The sequence below is a fragment of the Staurois parvus genome, unplaced genomic scaffold (assembly GCF_062004578.1).
Source record: "Staurois parvus isolate SC_StPar_1 unplaced genomic scaffold, SC_StPar_1.0 ptg003027l, whole genome shotgun sequence".
In the NCBI taxonomy this organism is placed as follows: domain Eukaryota; kingdom Metazoa; phylum Chordata; class Amphibia; order Anura; family Ranidae; genus Staurois; species Staurois parvus.
This window is the reverse complement of record NW_028320823.1, coordinates 26,749-44,126: the sequence shown is the minus strand read 5'-3', so window position 1 is coordinate 44,126 and position 17,378 is coordinate 26,749. Positions and strand designations below refer to the sequence as shown.

Here is a 17,378-nt window from a genome sequence, read left to right as displayed (position 1 = left end):
GATGTAAGGACCACTCCCAGCGCTGCCCCCGGCCTCCCCCCCCCCCCCCCCCCAGTTGTACCCTCTCCTCTCCTGGACTGGAACGTCTTCCTCTGATGTCACTGCACACTGCGAGCGTCTCACAATGTGCACTAGAAGCTGCAGTCAGAGAGAGCTCCGCCCCATTTCCTGGCCGGAGGACATCCAGCATCATCTAGCCCAGTGTTCTCCAAACTGCGGCCCACAGACCGGATGTGGCCACTTGCTTGCCTTTATCTGGTCCTTAGGGCACTATTCCTTCCACTGACACCAAAGAAGGGAGTTATTCTGCCCACTGACACCAATGGTCTAGCAATTTCCTCCCACTGACACCAATGATGGGGCACTATTCCTCCCACTGACACCAATGATGGGGCACTATTCCTCCCACTGACACCAATGATGGGGCACTATTCCTCCCACTGACACCAATGATGGGGCACTATTCCTTCCACTGACACCAATGATGGGGCACTATTCCTCCCACTGACACCAATGATGGGGCACTATTCCTCCCACTGACACCAATGATGGGGCACTATTCCTCCCACTGACACCAAAGAAGGGAGTTATTCTGCCCACTGACACCAATGGTCTAGCAATTTCCTCCCACTGACACCAATGATGGGGCACTATTCCTCCCACTGACACCAATGATGGGGCACTATTCCTCCCACTGACACCAATGATGGGGCACTATTCCTCCCACTGACACCAAAGAAGGGAGTTATTCTGCCCACTGACACCAATGGTCTAGCAATTTCCTCCCACTGACACCAATGATGGGGCACTATTCCTCCCACTGACACCAATGATGGGGCACTATTCCTTCCACTGACACCAATGATGGGGCACTATTCCTTCCACTGACACCAATGATGGGGCACTATTCCTTCCACTGACACCAATGATGGGGCACTATTCCTTCCACTGACACCAATGATGGGGCACTATTCCTCCCACTGACACCAATGATGGGGCACTATTCCTCCCACTGACACCAATGATGGGGCACTATTCCTCCCACTGACACCAATGATGGGGCACTATTCCTCCCACTGATACCAATGATGGGGCACTATTCCTTCCACTGACACCAATGATGGGGCACTATTCCTTCCACTGACACCAATGATGGGGCACTATTCCTCCCACTGACACCAATGATGGGGCACTATTCCTCCCACTGACACCAATGATGGGGCACTATTCCTCCCACTGACACCAATAATGGGGCACTATTCCTCCCACTGACACCAATGATGGGGCACTATTCCTCCCACTGACACAATGATGGGGCACTATTCCTCCCACTGACACCAATGATGGGGCACTATTCCTCCCACTGACACCAATGATGGGGCACTATTCCTCCCACTGACACCAATGATGGGACACTATTCCTCCCACTGACACCAATGATGGGGCACTATTCCTCCCACTGACACCAATGATGGGCACTATTCCTTCCCACTGACACCAATGATGGGACACTATTCCTCCCACTGACACCAATGATGGGACACTATTCCTCCCCACTGACACCAATGATGGGGCACTATTCCTCCCACTGACACCAATGATGGGACACTATTCCTCCCACTGACACCAATGATGGGGCACTATTCCTCCCACTGATACCAATGATGGGGCACTATTCCTCCCACTGACACCAATGATGGGACACTATTCCTCCCACTGACACCAATGATGGGGCACTATTCCTCCCACTGATACCAATGATGGGGCACTATTCCTCCCACTGACACCAATGATGGGGCACTATTCCTCCCACTGACACCATGATGGGACACTATTCCTCCCACTGACACCAATGATGGGACACTATTCCTCCCACTGACACCAATGATGGGGCACTATTCCTCCCACTGACACCATGATGGGACACTATTCCTCCCACTGACACCAATGATGGGACACTATTCCTCCCACTGACACCAATGATGGGGCACTATTCCTCCCACTGACACCAATGATGGGGCACTATTCCTCTACATTCCACCACATTTCTACAAAGATCGTTGTCCCGTCTATTCCCTGCAACTGGTCTGTCCTGAGTGGACGGGGTGGCTGTCAATCAGAAAAGCCGGCTGTATGTCGGAGTCAGTCTGTGATGGCAGAAATACGGAGCCCACACTGCAGACCGGGGCCAACCCGGAGCCCGAATCCTGAAGAAGCCAGTCAGTGACGGCTTTACTTCTGTCATCAGTGTTCTCCTGGGGCCGGGGGGAGACAACGTCCACAGAACACAACACAGCCGGGGCACACCGAGAATGGACTGACAACACCCCCCCACACACACACAACCCCCCCGCTAGACACACAACCCGCTAGACACACAACCCCCCCCACACACACACACACCCCGCTAGACACACAACCCCCCCCACTAGACACACAACCCCCCCCCCCACACACACACCCCGCTAGACACACAACCCCCCCCACACACACACACACACACCCCGCTAGACACACACCCCCCCCCACACACACACACACACACCCCGCTAGACACACAACCCCCCCCCACACACACACACCCCGCTAGACACACAACCCCCCCCACACACACACACACACACACCCCGCTAGACACACAACCCCCCCCACACACACACACACACACCCCGCTAGACACACAACCCCCCCCCCCACACACACACACACACACACACACACACACCCCCCCACACACACACACACACACCACCCCGCTACACACACTCTGTGTGTAGCGGGGTGTGTGTTTGTGGGGGGGGGGAGTTGTGTGTGTGGGGGGGGGTTGTGTGTCAAGCAGAGTGTGTGTGTGTGTGGGGGGGGGGGGTGTGTGTCTAGCGGGGTGTGTGTGTGGGGGGGGGGTTTGTGTTCTAGCGGGGTGTGTGTGTGTGTGTGTGTGTAGGGGGGGGGTTGTGTGTCTAGCGGGGGGGGGGTTGTGTGTCTAGCGGGGGGGTTGTGTGTCTAGCGGGGGGGGGGGTTGTGTGTCTAGCGGGGGGGGGGTTGTGTGTCTAGCGGGGGGGGGGGGTTGTGTGTCTAGCGGGGGTGTGTGTGTGGGGGGGTTGTGTGTCTAGCAGAGTGTGTGTGTGGGGGGGTTGTGTGTCTAGCAGAGTGTGTGTGTGTGGGGGGGGGTTATGTGTCCAGCAGAGTGTGTGTGTGTGGGGGGGGGGGGGTTATGTGTCCAGCAGAGTGTGTGTGGGGGGGGGGGTTATGTGTCCAGCAGAGTGTGTGTGTGGGGGGGGGGTTATGTGTCCAGCAGAGTGTGTGTGTGGGGGGGGGGGTTATGTGTCCAGCAGAGTGTGTGTGTGGGGGGGGGTTTATGTGTCCAGCAGAGTGTGTGTGCGGGGGGGGGGGGGTTATGTGTCTAGCAGATTGTGCTAACGGGTTGTGTGTGGGGGGGGTTGTGTGTCTAGCAGAGCGTTTGTGTGTAGCGGGTTGTGTGTGTGTGTTGTTTTGAGGGGTTGTGTGTCTATCAGAGTGTGTGTGTGTGTGTGGGGGGGGGGGGGGGTTACACACAAACACTCTGCTAGACACACAATCCCCCCCCACACACACTCTGCTAGACACACAAACCCCCCCCACACACACACACAACCCGCTACACACACTCTGCTAGATGCACAACCCCCCCCCCCCCACACACACAACACAACTCTGCTAGACGTACAACCCCCCCACACACACACACTCTACTAGACACACAACCCCCACACACACACACACACAACCCGCTACACACACTCTGCTAGACGCACAACCCCCCCCCCCCACACACACACACACCCGCTACACACACTCTGCTAGACACACACACAACCCCCCCCCCCCACACACACACACACACACACGCAACCCACTACACACACTCTGCTAGACGCACAACCCCCCCCCCACACACACACACACCCGCTACACACACTCTGCTAGACACACACACAACCCCCCCCCCCCCACACACACACACACACACACGCAACCCACTACACACACTCTGCTAGACAAACAACCCCCCAAAATACACACAATCCGCTGCACACACATGCAACCCACTAGACACCCCCCCCCCCCTACACACACTCTGCTACACACGCAACCCGCTACACACGCTCTGCTAGACGCACAACCCCCCCCCCCCCCACACACACACACTCTGCTAGACAAACAACCCCCCAAAAACACACACAACCCGCTGCACACACATGCAACCCACTAGACACACATCCCCCCCCCCCTACACACACACACTCTGCTAGACACACAACCCCCCACACACAACCCACTACACAAACACACAACCCCCCCCCCCTCACACACACTCTGCTAGACACACAACCCCCCCCCACACACACACACTCTGCTAGACACACAACCCCCCCACACACAACCCGCTACACAAACACACAACCCCCCCCCTCACACACACTCTGCTAGACATACAACCCCCCCCACACACACACACTCTGCTAGACACACAACCCCCCCCCACACACACACACTCTGCTAGACACACAACCCCCCCCCCCCAACACACACACACACTCTGCTAGACACACAACCCCCCCACACACACTCTGCTAGACACACAACCCCCCCCACACACACACACACACACTCTACTAGACACACAACCCCCCCCCCACACACACACACACAACCCGCTACACACACTCTGCTAGACGCACAACCCCCACACACACACACAACCCCGCTACACACAACCCCCCCCACACACGCACACAACCCGCTACACACAGTCTGCTAGACGCACAACCCCCCCCCCACACACACACAACCCGCTACACACAACCCCCCCCCACCCACACACACACAACCAGACACACAACCCCCCCCACCCACACACACACAACCCGCTACACACACTCTGCTAGACGCACAACCCCCCCACACACACACACTCTACTAGACACACAACCCCCCCCCCCCACACACACACACACACACACACACACACACACACACACAACCCGCTACACACACTCTGCTAGACACACAACCCCCCAAAACACACACAATCCGCTGCACACACATGCAACCCACTAGACACACATCCCCCCCCCCCCACACACACACACACTCTGCTACACACGCAACCCGCTACACACACTCTGCTAGAAGCACAACCCCCCCCCCCCCACACACACACACACTCTGCTAGACACACAACCCCCCCACACACAACCCGCTACTCACACAACCCGCTACACACACTCTGCTACACACGCAACCCGCTACACACACTCTGCTACACACGCAACCCGCTACACACACTCTGCTAGACACGCAACCCGCTACACACACTCTGCTAGACACGCAACCCGCTACACACACTCTGCTAGACACGCAACCCGCTACACACACTCTGCTAGACACGCAACCCGCTACACACACTCTGCTAGACACACAACCCCCCAAAACACACACAATCCGCTGCACACACATGCAACCCACTAGACACACATCCCCCCCCCCCCCACACACACACACACTCTGCTACACACGCAACCCGCTACACACACTCTGCTAGAAGCACAACCCCCCCCCCCCACACACACACTCTACTAGACACACAACCCCCCCCCACACACACACACACACTCTGCTACACACGCAACCCGCTACACACACTCTGCTAGACACACAACCCCCCCACACACAACCCGCTACTCACACAACCCGCTACACACACTCTGCTACACACGCAACCCGCTACACACACTCTGCTAGACACGCAACCCGCTACACACACTCTGCTAGACACGCAACCCGCTACACACACTCTGCTAGACACGCAACCCGCTACACACACTCTGCTAGACACGCAACCCGCTACACACACTCTGCTAGACACACAACCTGCAACACACACAACCCGCCACACTGCAACACATACCCCACTACACCATAAGACACGCATACAAACCCCACTACACTGACACACACCCCCTGCTATGCCATGAGATACACACACCCTATGGTGACACGCACAGCCTGCTATGCCACAAAACACACACTGCCACACCATGACACACATATGTGTCTACACCACAACACACACACACATAGGTAGTCACACACCAGCCAATACACCATGACTGGCAGACACACACACCATCACACTGTAACATGCACCCCCCCCCCCCCCCATGACACAGCATAAACACACATTCACACACCCAGTACACCATGTCACCATCATGGCCTATACACACACATGGTGCAGATCCCATTTAGTTTCCCTAGGGGGCGCTCTCTTGTTTTTGGTGTATCAATATAAATGTTCTATTTGGAGGCGATACAATGTAACAAGTTACAGTAAAGACAATGTGGCGATTGTGCGTTGGTCATTACCCTGCGCCTGCAGCTCCAGTATGGCTTGGTACCAGGCCTCCTGCTCCTCCTCCCCGTCCGCAGACACGCACAGGCCGCCGTCACGCGTGTACATGACCAGCAGGTGTCTCCTCTTGGCATCCGCCCTCTTGTTGACGCCAAACGCCTCCTCCAGGTTGACCGTACCGCGGGGTTCGCCGGACCCATCCGCCAGCCTGAACTTCTTCTCGTTCTCGTAGTACTCCAGCCGGGCCGCACCCCGGGGCCCGGGGCCACGTAGTACAAAGTACCTCTTCCTCATGGACTTCTGCTTGCGCAGATACCCCGACTTCTTGATGTCCTCCATCTCAGAGATCTCCTCCTTAAATTTCTGTGGATATGATCAAAAACATTCTGTCCATGAACTTAAAAGAAAAAAAAAGAAAAAAAAAAAAAGTCATCCAAAAATTTCAAAAACATTCAGCTGGATTTTTTTTTTTCCTTAAAAAAAAAAAAATTACATTATCCTCGTCTTAGGTTTACCCCCAGGGCCAAAAAAAAAAAAAAAAAAAAAAAAAAAAAGTTCCTCCAAGTATTTGAAATATAAGTTTTTTTTGTTTTTTTTTTAATTTCAAGAATAAATATTTGAGAAATGTTTTTTTTTTTAATTTTAGATGAGCTAGCAAAAAAATTTGCTGAACTGTCCAGGTTTCACAAGAGATTTGCTAAGCCGATTACTTAATGTTCATTTGCCCTTCTTTCCACAAAAAAAAAAAAAAAAAAGTGCTATTTAATTTTCCAGTACCGCTAGGACTGTATCGTCCGGTTCCTGTCTTCCTGAATTCAATGATGCCATGCAGAAAAAATATTCACAAAATCTCAAATATCTATTTTTTTTTTTTTCTTAATTGTCTGAAATTATGCAATATATTTAAAAAAAAAAAAAAAAAAAAAAAGTGCTAACGCAGCAATTTTTTCCCCATAAGTACCTTGAAGCTTCTTGAGATAATGAACACTATTCAAGTTTTCCACACACTGAAATATTCAGGAAAAAAAAAAAAAAAAAGTATTTTGTTTTAGATCAATGCACCATCGCTCCAGTTCAGAGAGTTCATTGGCACATTATATATTATTCCTGAAAAAAAATAAAATAAAATATTTTGACAACAAAAGCTCAAAAAAAAAAAATAAAAATAAACCGAGGAATACTTTCAGCGTGCCTCAAGGGCACAAATTACTAGGTTTTATTATACTAATCGGATTGTGCAACAGACCGCTGACAGCCAATGAATGAGGCCACTTCCTTAAACAATGGAGACCTTTAAATCAACTTTTTTTTTTTTTTTTGGCACTTGTATCCAAAGGAAAGCTATTCAGTAGATTTTTAAGCAGCTCAATTTGTTTTTTTTATTTATTTTTTTTTTTTCTGTTTACAACTGGTCTGGGGCTTCTCAAGTATTTTTTTATTATAATGCAAAAAAATAAAGTGACTTTTTTTTTTGTTTGTTTTCAACTGGTCTGGCGCTTCTCAAGTTTTTTTTTTTTTTTTATAATGCAAAAAAATAAAGCAACTTTTTTTTTTTTGTTTACAACTGGTCTGGGGCTTCTCAAGTTTTTTTTTTTATAATGCAAAAAAATAAAGTGACTTTTTTTTTTGTTGTTTACAACTGGTTTGGGGCTTCTCAAGTTTTTTTTTTATAATGCAAAAAAATAAAGTGATTCTTTTTTTTTTGTTTACAACTGGTCTGGGGCTTCTCAAGTTTTTTTTTTTATAATGCAAAAAAATAAAGTGATTTTTTTGTTGTTGTTTACAACTGGTCTGGGGCTTCTCAATTTTTTTTTTTATAATGCAAAAAAATAAAGTGATTTTTTTGTTGTTGTTTACAACTGGTCTGGGGCTTCTCAAGTTTTTTTTTTTTATAATGCAAAAAAATAAAGTGACTTTTTTTTTTGTTGATTACAACTGGTCTGGGGCTTCTCAAGTTTTTTTTTTTATAATGCAAAAAAATAAAGTGATTTTTTTTTTGTTGTTTACAACTGGTCTGGGGCTTCTCAATTTTTTTTTTTATAATGCAAAAAAATAAAGTGACTTTTTTTTGTTGTTTACAACTGGTCTGGGGCTTCTCAAGTTTTTTTTTTTATAATGCAAAAAAATAAAGTGACTTTTTTTTCTTTTTTAAGGGTGCTACAAAAATAATTTAAATAGACCAGCAGAACTGTAGTGCATCCGATATATATATATATAATTTTTTTTTAAATTTCCTGAAAATACTAATTTATCAGCTGTAAAATAAAATGCAGCAAAGAAAAATATATATACTTTTATGTGCAAAATAATTTTTCCCCTCAAGGGGGAGGGGGGGGGGGATAAAAAGAAAGCTTACAGGATTTAGACTAGGAAAAGGCACGGCGTTACTTTAGAACAATCTATTTAGCTATTCAGGCTTGTCACTCTCTTTGGATTTCAGGAAAAAAAAAAATTAATACACTCGTAGCTGTGTGAGGCTCAGACGATCTTTGGAAATGCTGAAAAAAAAAAGAAAAAAAAACGAAAAAAAAAAAAAAAAGTGTTTGCCAGATTATATGTTCTCTGTTCAACTCAAGATGAAAAAACAAAGGTTAGTATCCCTTTAAGAAGAAGAAAAAAAAAAAAGTCACACAAAATCTGCACATTCAGCAAAAAAAAAAATATTTGCAAAGTAAGGCGAGGTCCACATGCAGCAGCAAAAATAAGTGAGCATTAATGACCGGTCTGTTCACCCAACATCCACACACTTCAGATTGCCTTCCTCGTCCACTTCCAGGCCACAGGTCCAAGAGCACCGGGTGTGTTCCTTTTTTGTTTTCAAACCGACATTCAAGTACCAGCAAATTAATGATTAATATATATGTTCTGCACCTGAGGAAAAAAAATGCAACAAAAAAAAATAACTTTGTCTTTAGCTTAAAAAAATATCAAGGATACATTTATTTCTCCGAGAGTAAATATGGATCAAAAAAAAATTCAAGGATAAATTTATGTTGATAAAATGAAAAAAATCCAAGGATAAATTTATTTCTCAGAGAGTAAATATGGATCAAAAAAAATTCAAGGATAAATTTATTTCTCAGAGAGTAAATATGGATCAAAAAAAATTCAAGGATAAATTTATTTCTCAGAGAGTAAATATGGATCAAAAAAATTCAAGGATAAATTTATTTCTCAGAGAGTAAATATGTAACAAAAAATTTCAAGGATAAATTTATTTCTCCGAGAGTAAATATGGATCAAAAAAAATCCAAGGATAAATTTATTTCTCAGAGAGTAAATATGGATCAAAAAAAATTCAAGGATAAATTTATTTCTCAGAGAGTAAATATGTAACAAAAAATTTCAAGGATAAATTTATTTCTCCGAGAGTAAATATGGATCAAAAAATTTCAAGGATAAATTTATTTCTCCGAGAGTAAATATGGATCATAAAAATTTCAAGGATAAATTTATTTCTCAGAGTAAATATGGATCAAAAAATTTCAAGGATAAATTTATTTCTCCGAGAGTAAATATGGATCAAAAAATTTCAAGGATAAATTTATTTCTCAGAGAGTAGATATGGATCAAAAAAATCCAAGGATAAATTTATGTTGATAAAACAAAAAAAAATCCAAGGATCAATTTATTTCTCCAAGAGGAAATATGGATCAAAAAAGATTCAAGAATACATTTATTTCTCCGAGAGGAAATATGGTTAAAAAAAAAAAAATCCAAGAATAAATTTATGTTGATAAAACAAAAAAAATCCAAGGACAAATGTATTTCTCCAAGAGGAAATATGGATCAAAAAAAAATTCAAGTATAACTTTCTCCGAGAGTAAATACGGATTACAAGAAAAGAAAAAATCCAGAAAAATGTATACGGATGAAAAAGAAAATCCAAAGCTAAAATTTATTTCTCCAAGAGTAAATTTGGATCAAAAAAAAAAAAAAGTCAAGAATAAATTTATATGGGTAAAAAAAAATCCAAGACTAAATATGGATCAAAAAAAATTCAAGGATACATTTATTTCTCTGAGAGTAAATATGGATCAAAAAAAAAACTCCAAGGCAAAATGTATTTCTCTGAAAGTAAATGTGAATCAAAAAAACAAAACAAAAAATAGAGAAACTTTCAAAGTATTTTGCAACGTAACAGCTGCTCGTTATTATTTTTTCTGCAACGGAATAAAAAAAGAAAAAAAAAATCAATAAATAAAGTTTGCAATGTTTTTAGGATCTGGGGAGGTCACTACTGCTGCAACGTAGCTCTGCTTGCAGCATTTAAAGGGCAGGCCTACCCCCCCCCCCCCCCTCCACCAAGGAGAAATCCTGCAAAAACTCTTCTTGTGAATAGTGGCATGGATTTTTCAGCCCTCGGTTGCGCCGATTTCCTCCTGCACCGGCCCCGATCCGGGCGTCAGATTGGCCCTCGTGTTGCTTGTTGTGTGTTTTTGTTTTCCTCTGCGGGGAGAAAGGTTGGCAGTCACCCCCCCGGGGCGGTCGGGACGTGCATGCCGGGCAGTGTGCGTGCGTGTTTGCGCTCCGGCTCCTGCTGGATTTTTTTTTTTGCTGTTTTCACGCTTTTGCAATAGCAGTCGTTGTCCTTTGGCCCCGATGAGGAGTCAGCGGAGTGGGTGCAGGGGGGCCACCATTACCACCTGCCCATGTGCTCTGGCAGAGGGACAGGCTGGCACATGGCGGTGGGGGGGGGGGGGGGTCTTGCAGGAGGGAAGGAAATACCTGGGTTGCAATGCATGCAGCGTGGCTGGGTGTAGAGGAGGGGGGGCGCTCCTCATTCATGCAGCAGGGGACCCCAGGAGGAGAAGGGGGGCTGTCCTCTGGTGGGTGTAGCTGGATTCGGGGTGAGAGGGGACATTAGGGGGCGATGGGTGCAGGGGGGGCGCCGCACACAGCCACACTCCTCCACTACTTCCCTCTATCTCCTCCCATGGTCAGACCAATGCTGCAGGAGAGCCCTGGGTCCTAGAGGGAGTGGGCTGTGGCCTGCAAACAACTGTCACTGTACAGAGAGAGTGCAACACTGGCCTACAACCGTCACTGTACACAGAGAGAGTGCAACACTGGCCTACAACTGTCACTGTACAGAGAGAGTGCAACACCGACCTACAACCGTCACTGTACACAGAGAGAGTGCAACACTGGCCTACAACTGTCACTGTACAGAGAGAGAGAGTGCAACACCGACCTACAACTGTCACTGTACAGAGAGAGAGTGCAACACCGGCCTACAACTGTCACTGTACAGAGAGAGAGAGTGCAACACCGGCCTACAACTGTCACTGTACAGAGAGAGAGAGTGCAACACCGGCCTACAACTGTCACTGTACAGAGAGAGAGAGAGTGCAACACCGGCCTACAACTGTCACTGTACAGAGAGAGAGAGTGCAACACCGGCCTACAACTGTCACTGTACAGAGAGAGAGAGTGCAACACCGGCCTACAACTGTCACTGTACAGAGAGAGAGAGAGTGCAACACCGGCCTACAACTGTCACTGTACAGAGAGAGAGTGCAACACCGGCCTACAACTGTCACTGTACAGAGAGAGAGAGTGCAACACCGGCCTACAACTGTCACTGTACAGAGAGAGAGAGTGCAACACCGACCTACAACTGTCACTGTACAGAGAGAGAGTGCAAAACCGGCCTACAATTGTCACTGTACAGAGAGAGAGAGTGAAACACCGGCCTACAACCGTCACTGTACAGAGAGAGAGAGTGCAACACCGGCCTACAACCTTCACTGTACAGAGAGAGTGCAAGGCTAGCGACCTACAACTGTCACTGTACAGAGAGAGTGCAAGGCTAGTGATCTGTGATGCGTTGTAGCGAGCGATCTGCGATGCGTTGTAGTGATCCGTGATGCGTTGTAGTGATCCGTGATGCGTTGTAGTGATCCGTGATGCGTTGTAGTGAGCTGTGATGCGTTGTAGCGAGCTGTGACGCGTTGTAGCGATCTGTGATGCGTTGTAGCGAGCTGTGATGCGTTGTAGTGAGCTGTGATGCGTTGTAGCGATCTGTGATGCGTTGTAGCGAGCTGTGATGCGTTGTAGTGAGCTGTGATGCGTTGTAGTGATTTGTGATGCGTTGTAGTGATTTGTGATGCGTGATGCATTATAGTGATCTGCGATGCGTTGTAGTGATCTGTGATGCGTTGTAGTGAGCCGTGATGCGTTGTAGTGAGCCGTGATGCGTTGTAGTGAGCCGTGATGCGTTGTAGTGATGTGTGATGCGTTGTAGTGAGCTGTGATGCGTTGTAGTGAGCCGTGATGCGTTGTAGTGAGCCGTGATGCGTTGTAGTGATGTGTGATGCGTTGTAGTGATCTCTGATGCGTTGTAGTGAGCTGTGATGCGTTGTAGTGAGCTGTGATGCGTTGTAGTGAGCCGTGATGCGTTGTAGTGAGCCGTGATGCGTTGTAGTGAGCTGTGATGCGTTGTAGTGATTTGTGATGCGTGATGCATTATAGTGATCTGCGATGCGTTGTAGTGATCTGTGATGCGTTGTAGTGAGCCGTTATGCGTTGTAGTGAGCTGTGATGCGTTGTAGTGATCTCTGATGCGTTGTAGTGAGCCGTGATGCGTTGTAGTGAGCTGTGATGCGTTGTAGTGAGCTGTGATGCGTTGTAGTGATGTGTGATGCGTTGTAGTGATGTGTGATGCGTTGTAGTGAGCCGTGATGCGTTGTAGTGATGTGTGATGCGTTGTAGTGATCTCCGATGCGTTGTAGTGATGTGTGATGCGTTGTAGTGAGCCGTGATGCGTTGTAGTGAGCTGTGATGCATTGTAGTGATCTCTGATGCATTGTAGTGATCTCTGATGTGTTGTAGTGAGCTGTGATGCGTTGTAGTGATCTCCGATGCGTTGTAGTGAGCCGTGATGCGTTGTAGTGAGCTGTGATGCGTTGTAGTGATCTCCGATGCGTTGTAGTGATCTCTGATGTGTTGTAGTGAGCCGTGATGCGTTGTTGTGACCTGTGATGCGTTGTAGTGAGCTGTGATGCGTTGTAGTGAGCTGTGATGCGTTGTAGTTATCTCTGATGCGTTGTAGTGAGCCGCGATGCGTTGTAGTGACCTGTGATGCGTTGTAGTGAGCCGTGATGCGTTGTAATGATGTGTGATGCGTTGTAGTGATATGTGATGCGTTGTAGTGAGCCGTGATGCGTTGTAGTGACCTGTGATGCGTTGTAGTGAGCTGTGATGCGTTGTAGTGAGCCGTGATGCGTTGTAGTGATGTGTGATGCGTTGTAGTGAGCCGTGATGCGTTGTAGTGACCTGTGATGCGTTGTAGTGACCTGTGAGGCGTTGTAGTGACCTGTGACGTGTTGTAGTGTATGTAAAACACAATGGTGTAAAGGATTCTAGCAGAGCTGGTAGTTGGTCGGTTCCCTGGTTCTAGCAGTGCTGGTGATTGGTCGGTTCCCTGGTCCTAGCAGAGCTGGTGGTTGGTCGGTTCCCTGGTTCTAGCAGAGTTGCTGGTTGGTCGGTTTCCTGGCCCTAGCAGAGCTTGCAGTCATTCATTTGCCTGGATCTAGCAGAACTGGTGGTTGGTCGGTTCCCTGGTTCTAGCAGAGCTGGTGGTTGATCTGTTCCCTGGTCCTAGCAGAGCTGGTGGTTGGTCGGTTTTCTGGTTCTAGCAGAGCTGGTGGTTGGTCGGTTCCCTGGTTCTAGCAGAGCTGGTGGTTGGTTGGTTTCCTGGCTCTTGCAGAGCTGGTGGTTGGTCCCTTCCCTGTTTCTAGCAGAGCTGGAGGTTGATCCCTTCCATGGTTCTAGCAGAGCTGGTAGTTGGTCAGTTCCCTGGTTCTAGCAGAGCTGGTGGTTGGTCGGTTCCCTGATTCTAGCAGAGCTGGTGGTTGGTCGGTTCCCTGGTTCTAGCAGAGCTGGTGGTTGGTCGGTTCCCTGGTTCTAGCAGAGCTGGTGGTTGGTCGGTTCTCTGGTTCTAGCAGAGCTGGTGGTTGGTCGGTTCCCTGGTTCTAGCAGAGCTGGTGGTTGGTCGTTTTCCTTGGTTCTAGCAGAGCTGGTAGTTGGTCGGTTCCCTAGTTCTAGCAGAGCTAATGGTTGGTCAGTTTCCTGGCTCTTGCAGAGCTGGTGGTTGGCCCCTTCCCTGGTTCTAGCAGAGCTGGAGGTTGATCCCTTCCATGGTTCTAGCAGAGCTGATAGTGGGTCAGTTCCCTGGTTCTAGCAGAGCTGGTGGTTGGTCGGTTCCCTGGTTCCAGCAGAGCTGATGGTTGGTTGGTTTCCTGGTTCTAGCAGAGCTGGTGGTTGGTCGGTTCCCCGATTCTAGCAGAGCTGGTGGTTGGTCGATTCCCTTGCTCTTGTAGAGCTGGTGGTTGGTCGGTTCCCCGATTCTAGCAGAGCTGGTGGTTGGTCGGTTCCCTGGTTCTAGCAGAGCTGGTGGTTGGTCGGTTCCCCGATTCTAGCAGAGCTGGTGGTTGGTCAATTCCCTGGCTCTTGCAGAGCTGGTGGTTGGTCGGTTCCCCAATTCTAGCAGAGCTGGTGGTTGCTTGGTTCCCTGGTTCTAGCAGAGTTGGTAGGTTCCCTGGTCCTAGCAGAGCTGGTGGTTGGTCAGTTTTCTGGTTCTAGCAGAGCTGGTGGTTGGTCGGTTCCCTGGTTCTAGCAGAGCTGGTGGTTGGTCGTTTTCCTTGGTTCTAGCAGAGCTGGTAGTTGGTCGGTTCCCTGGTTCTAGCAGAGCTAATGGTTGGTCAGTTTCCTGGCTCTTGCAGAGCTGGTGGTTGGCCCCTTCCCTGGTTCTAGCAGAGCTGGAGGTTGATCCCTTCCATGGTTCTAGCAGAGCTGATAGTGGGTCAGTTCCCTGGTTCTAGCAGAGCTGGTGGTTGGTCGGTTCCCTGGTTCTAGCAGAGCTGATGGTTTTTTGGTTTCCTGGTTCTAGCAGAACTGGTGGTTGGTTTCCTGGTTCTAGCAGAGCTGGTGGTTGGTCGGTTCCCCGATTCTAGCAGAGCTGGTGGTTGGTCGATTCCCTGGCTCTTGCAGAGCTGGTGGTTGGTCGGTTCCCCGATTCTAGCAGAGCTGGTGGTTGGTCAGTTCCCTGGTTCTAGCAGAGCTGGTGGTTGGTCGGTTCCCCGATTCTAGCAGAGCTGGTGGTTGGTCAATTCCCTGGCTCTTGCAGAGCTGGTGGTTGGTCGGTTCCCCGATTCTAGCAGAGCTGGTGATTGGTCGGTTCCCTGGTTCTAGCAGAGCTGGTGGTTCATCGGTTCCCCGGTTCTAGCAGTGCTGGTGGTTGGTCGGTTCCCTGGTTCTAGCAGAGCTGGTGGTTGGTCAGTTCCCTGGTTCTAGCAGAGCTGGTGGTTGGTCGGTTCCCTGGTTCTAGCAGAGCTGGTGGTTGGTCGGTTTTCTGGTTCTAGCAGAGCTGGTGGTTGGTCGTTTTCCTTGGTTCTAGCAGAGCTGGTATTTGGTCGGTTCCCTGGTACTAGCAGAACTGGTGGTTGGTCTGTTTCTGCCTCTTGCAGAGTTGGTGGTTGGTTGGTATCTTATCTCCAGCAGAGCTGTTGGTCAGTTGGTTACCTGGCTCTAGCAGAGCTGGTGGTTGGTCAGTTTCCTGGCTCCTAGCAGAGCTGGTGGTTGGTCGGTCCCTGGTTCTAGCAGTGCTGGTGGTTGGTCGGTTCCCTCGTTCTAGCAAAGCTGGTAGTTGGTCGGTTCCCTTGTTCTAGCAGAGCTGGTGGTTGGTCGATTCCCTTGTTCTAGCAGAGCTGGTGGTTGGTCGATTCCCTGGTCCTAGCAGAGCTTGTGGTTGGTCGGTTCCCTGGTTCTAGCAGAGCTGGTGGTTGGTCGATTCCCTGGTCCTAGCAGAGCTTGTGGTTGGTCGGTTCCCTGGTTCTAGCAGAGCTGGTGGTTCGTTGGTTCCCTGGTTTTAGCAGAGCTGGTGGTTGGTCGGTTCCCTGGTTCTAGCAGAGCTGGTGGTTGGTCGGTTCCCTGCTTCTAGCAGAGCTGGTGGTTGGTCGTTTTCCTTGGTTCTAGCAGAGCTGGTAGTTGGTCGGTTCCCTGGTTCTAGCAGAGCTAATGGTTGGTCAGTTTCCTGGCCCTAGCAGAGCTTGCAGTCATTCATTTGCCTGGATCTAGCAGAACTGGTGGTTGGTTGGTTTCCTGGTTCTAGCAGAGCTGGTGGTTGGTCGGTTCCCTGGTTCTAGCAGAGCTGGTGGTTGGTCGGTTCTCTGGTTCTAGCAGAGCTGGTGGTTGGTCGGTTCCCTGGTTCTAGCAGAGCTGGTGGTTGGTCGGTTCCCTGCTTCTAGCAGAGCTGGTGGTTGGTCGTTTTCCTTGGTTCTAGCAGAGCTGGTAGTTGGTCGGTTCCCTGGTTCTAGCAGAGCTAATGGTTGGTCAGTTTCCTGGCTCTTGCAGAGCTGGTGGTTGGCCCCTTCCCTGGTTCTAGCAGAGCTGGAGGTTGATCCCTTCCATGGTTCTAGCAGAGCTGATAGTGGGTCAGTTCCCTGGTTCTTGCAGAGCTGGTGGTTGGTCGGTTCCCTGGTTCTAGCAGAGCTGATGGTTGGTTGGTTTCCTGGTTCTAGCAGAGCTGGTGGTTGGTCGGTTCCCCGATTCTAGCAGAGCTGGTGGTTGGTCGATTCCCTGGCTCTTGCAGAGCTGGTGGTTGGTCGGTTCCCCGATTCTAGCAGAGCTGGTGGTTGGTCGGTTCCCTGGTTCTAGCAGAGCTGGTGGTTGGTCGGTTCCCCGATTCTAGCAGAGCTGGTGGTTGGTCAATTCCCTGGCTCTTGCAGAGCTGGTGGTTGGTCGGTTCCCCGATTCTAGCAGAGCTGGTGGTTGCTTGGTTCCCTGGTTCTAGCAGAGTTGGTAGGTTCCCTGGTCCTAGCAGAGCTGGTGGTTGGTCAGTTTTCTGGTTCTAGCAGAGCTGGTGGTTGGTCGGTTCCCTGGTTCTAGCAGAGCTGGTAGTTGGTCAGGTCCCTGGTCCTAGCAGAGCTGGTGGTTGGTCAGTTTCCTGGCACTTGCAGAGCTGGTGGTTGATCCCTTCCCTGGT

At 49.2% G+C, this 17,378-nt stretch overlaps 1 protein-coding gene across 1 annotated transcript in view; it reads right to left on the bottom strand.

Annotated features, from left to right (window-relative positions):
• The window catches only part of LOC149428695 (insulin receptor substrate 1-like), a 62,314-nt gene extending 51,011 nt beyond the window's left edge, over positions 1-11,303 (bottom strand). Inside the window, exons 1-2 of the mRNA XM_089667105.1 lie at positions 11,120-11,303; positions 6,406-6,754 (exon numbers count right to left, since the gene is read on the bottom strand). Coding sequence (XP_089523231.1) covers positions 6,406-6,754; positions 11,120-11,179 — 409 coding nt within the window. The 5' untranslated portion in view covers positions 11,180-11,303. The remainder of the gene's footprint in view (positions 1-6,405; positions 6,755-11,119) is intronic.
• Between the last annotated feature and the right edge of the window lie 6,075 nt (positions 11,304-17,378).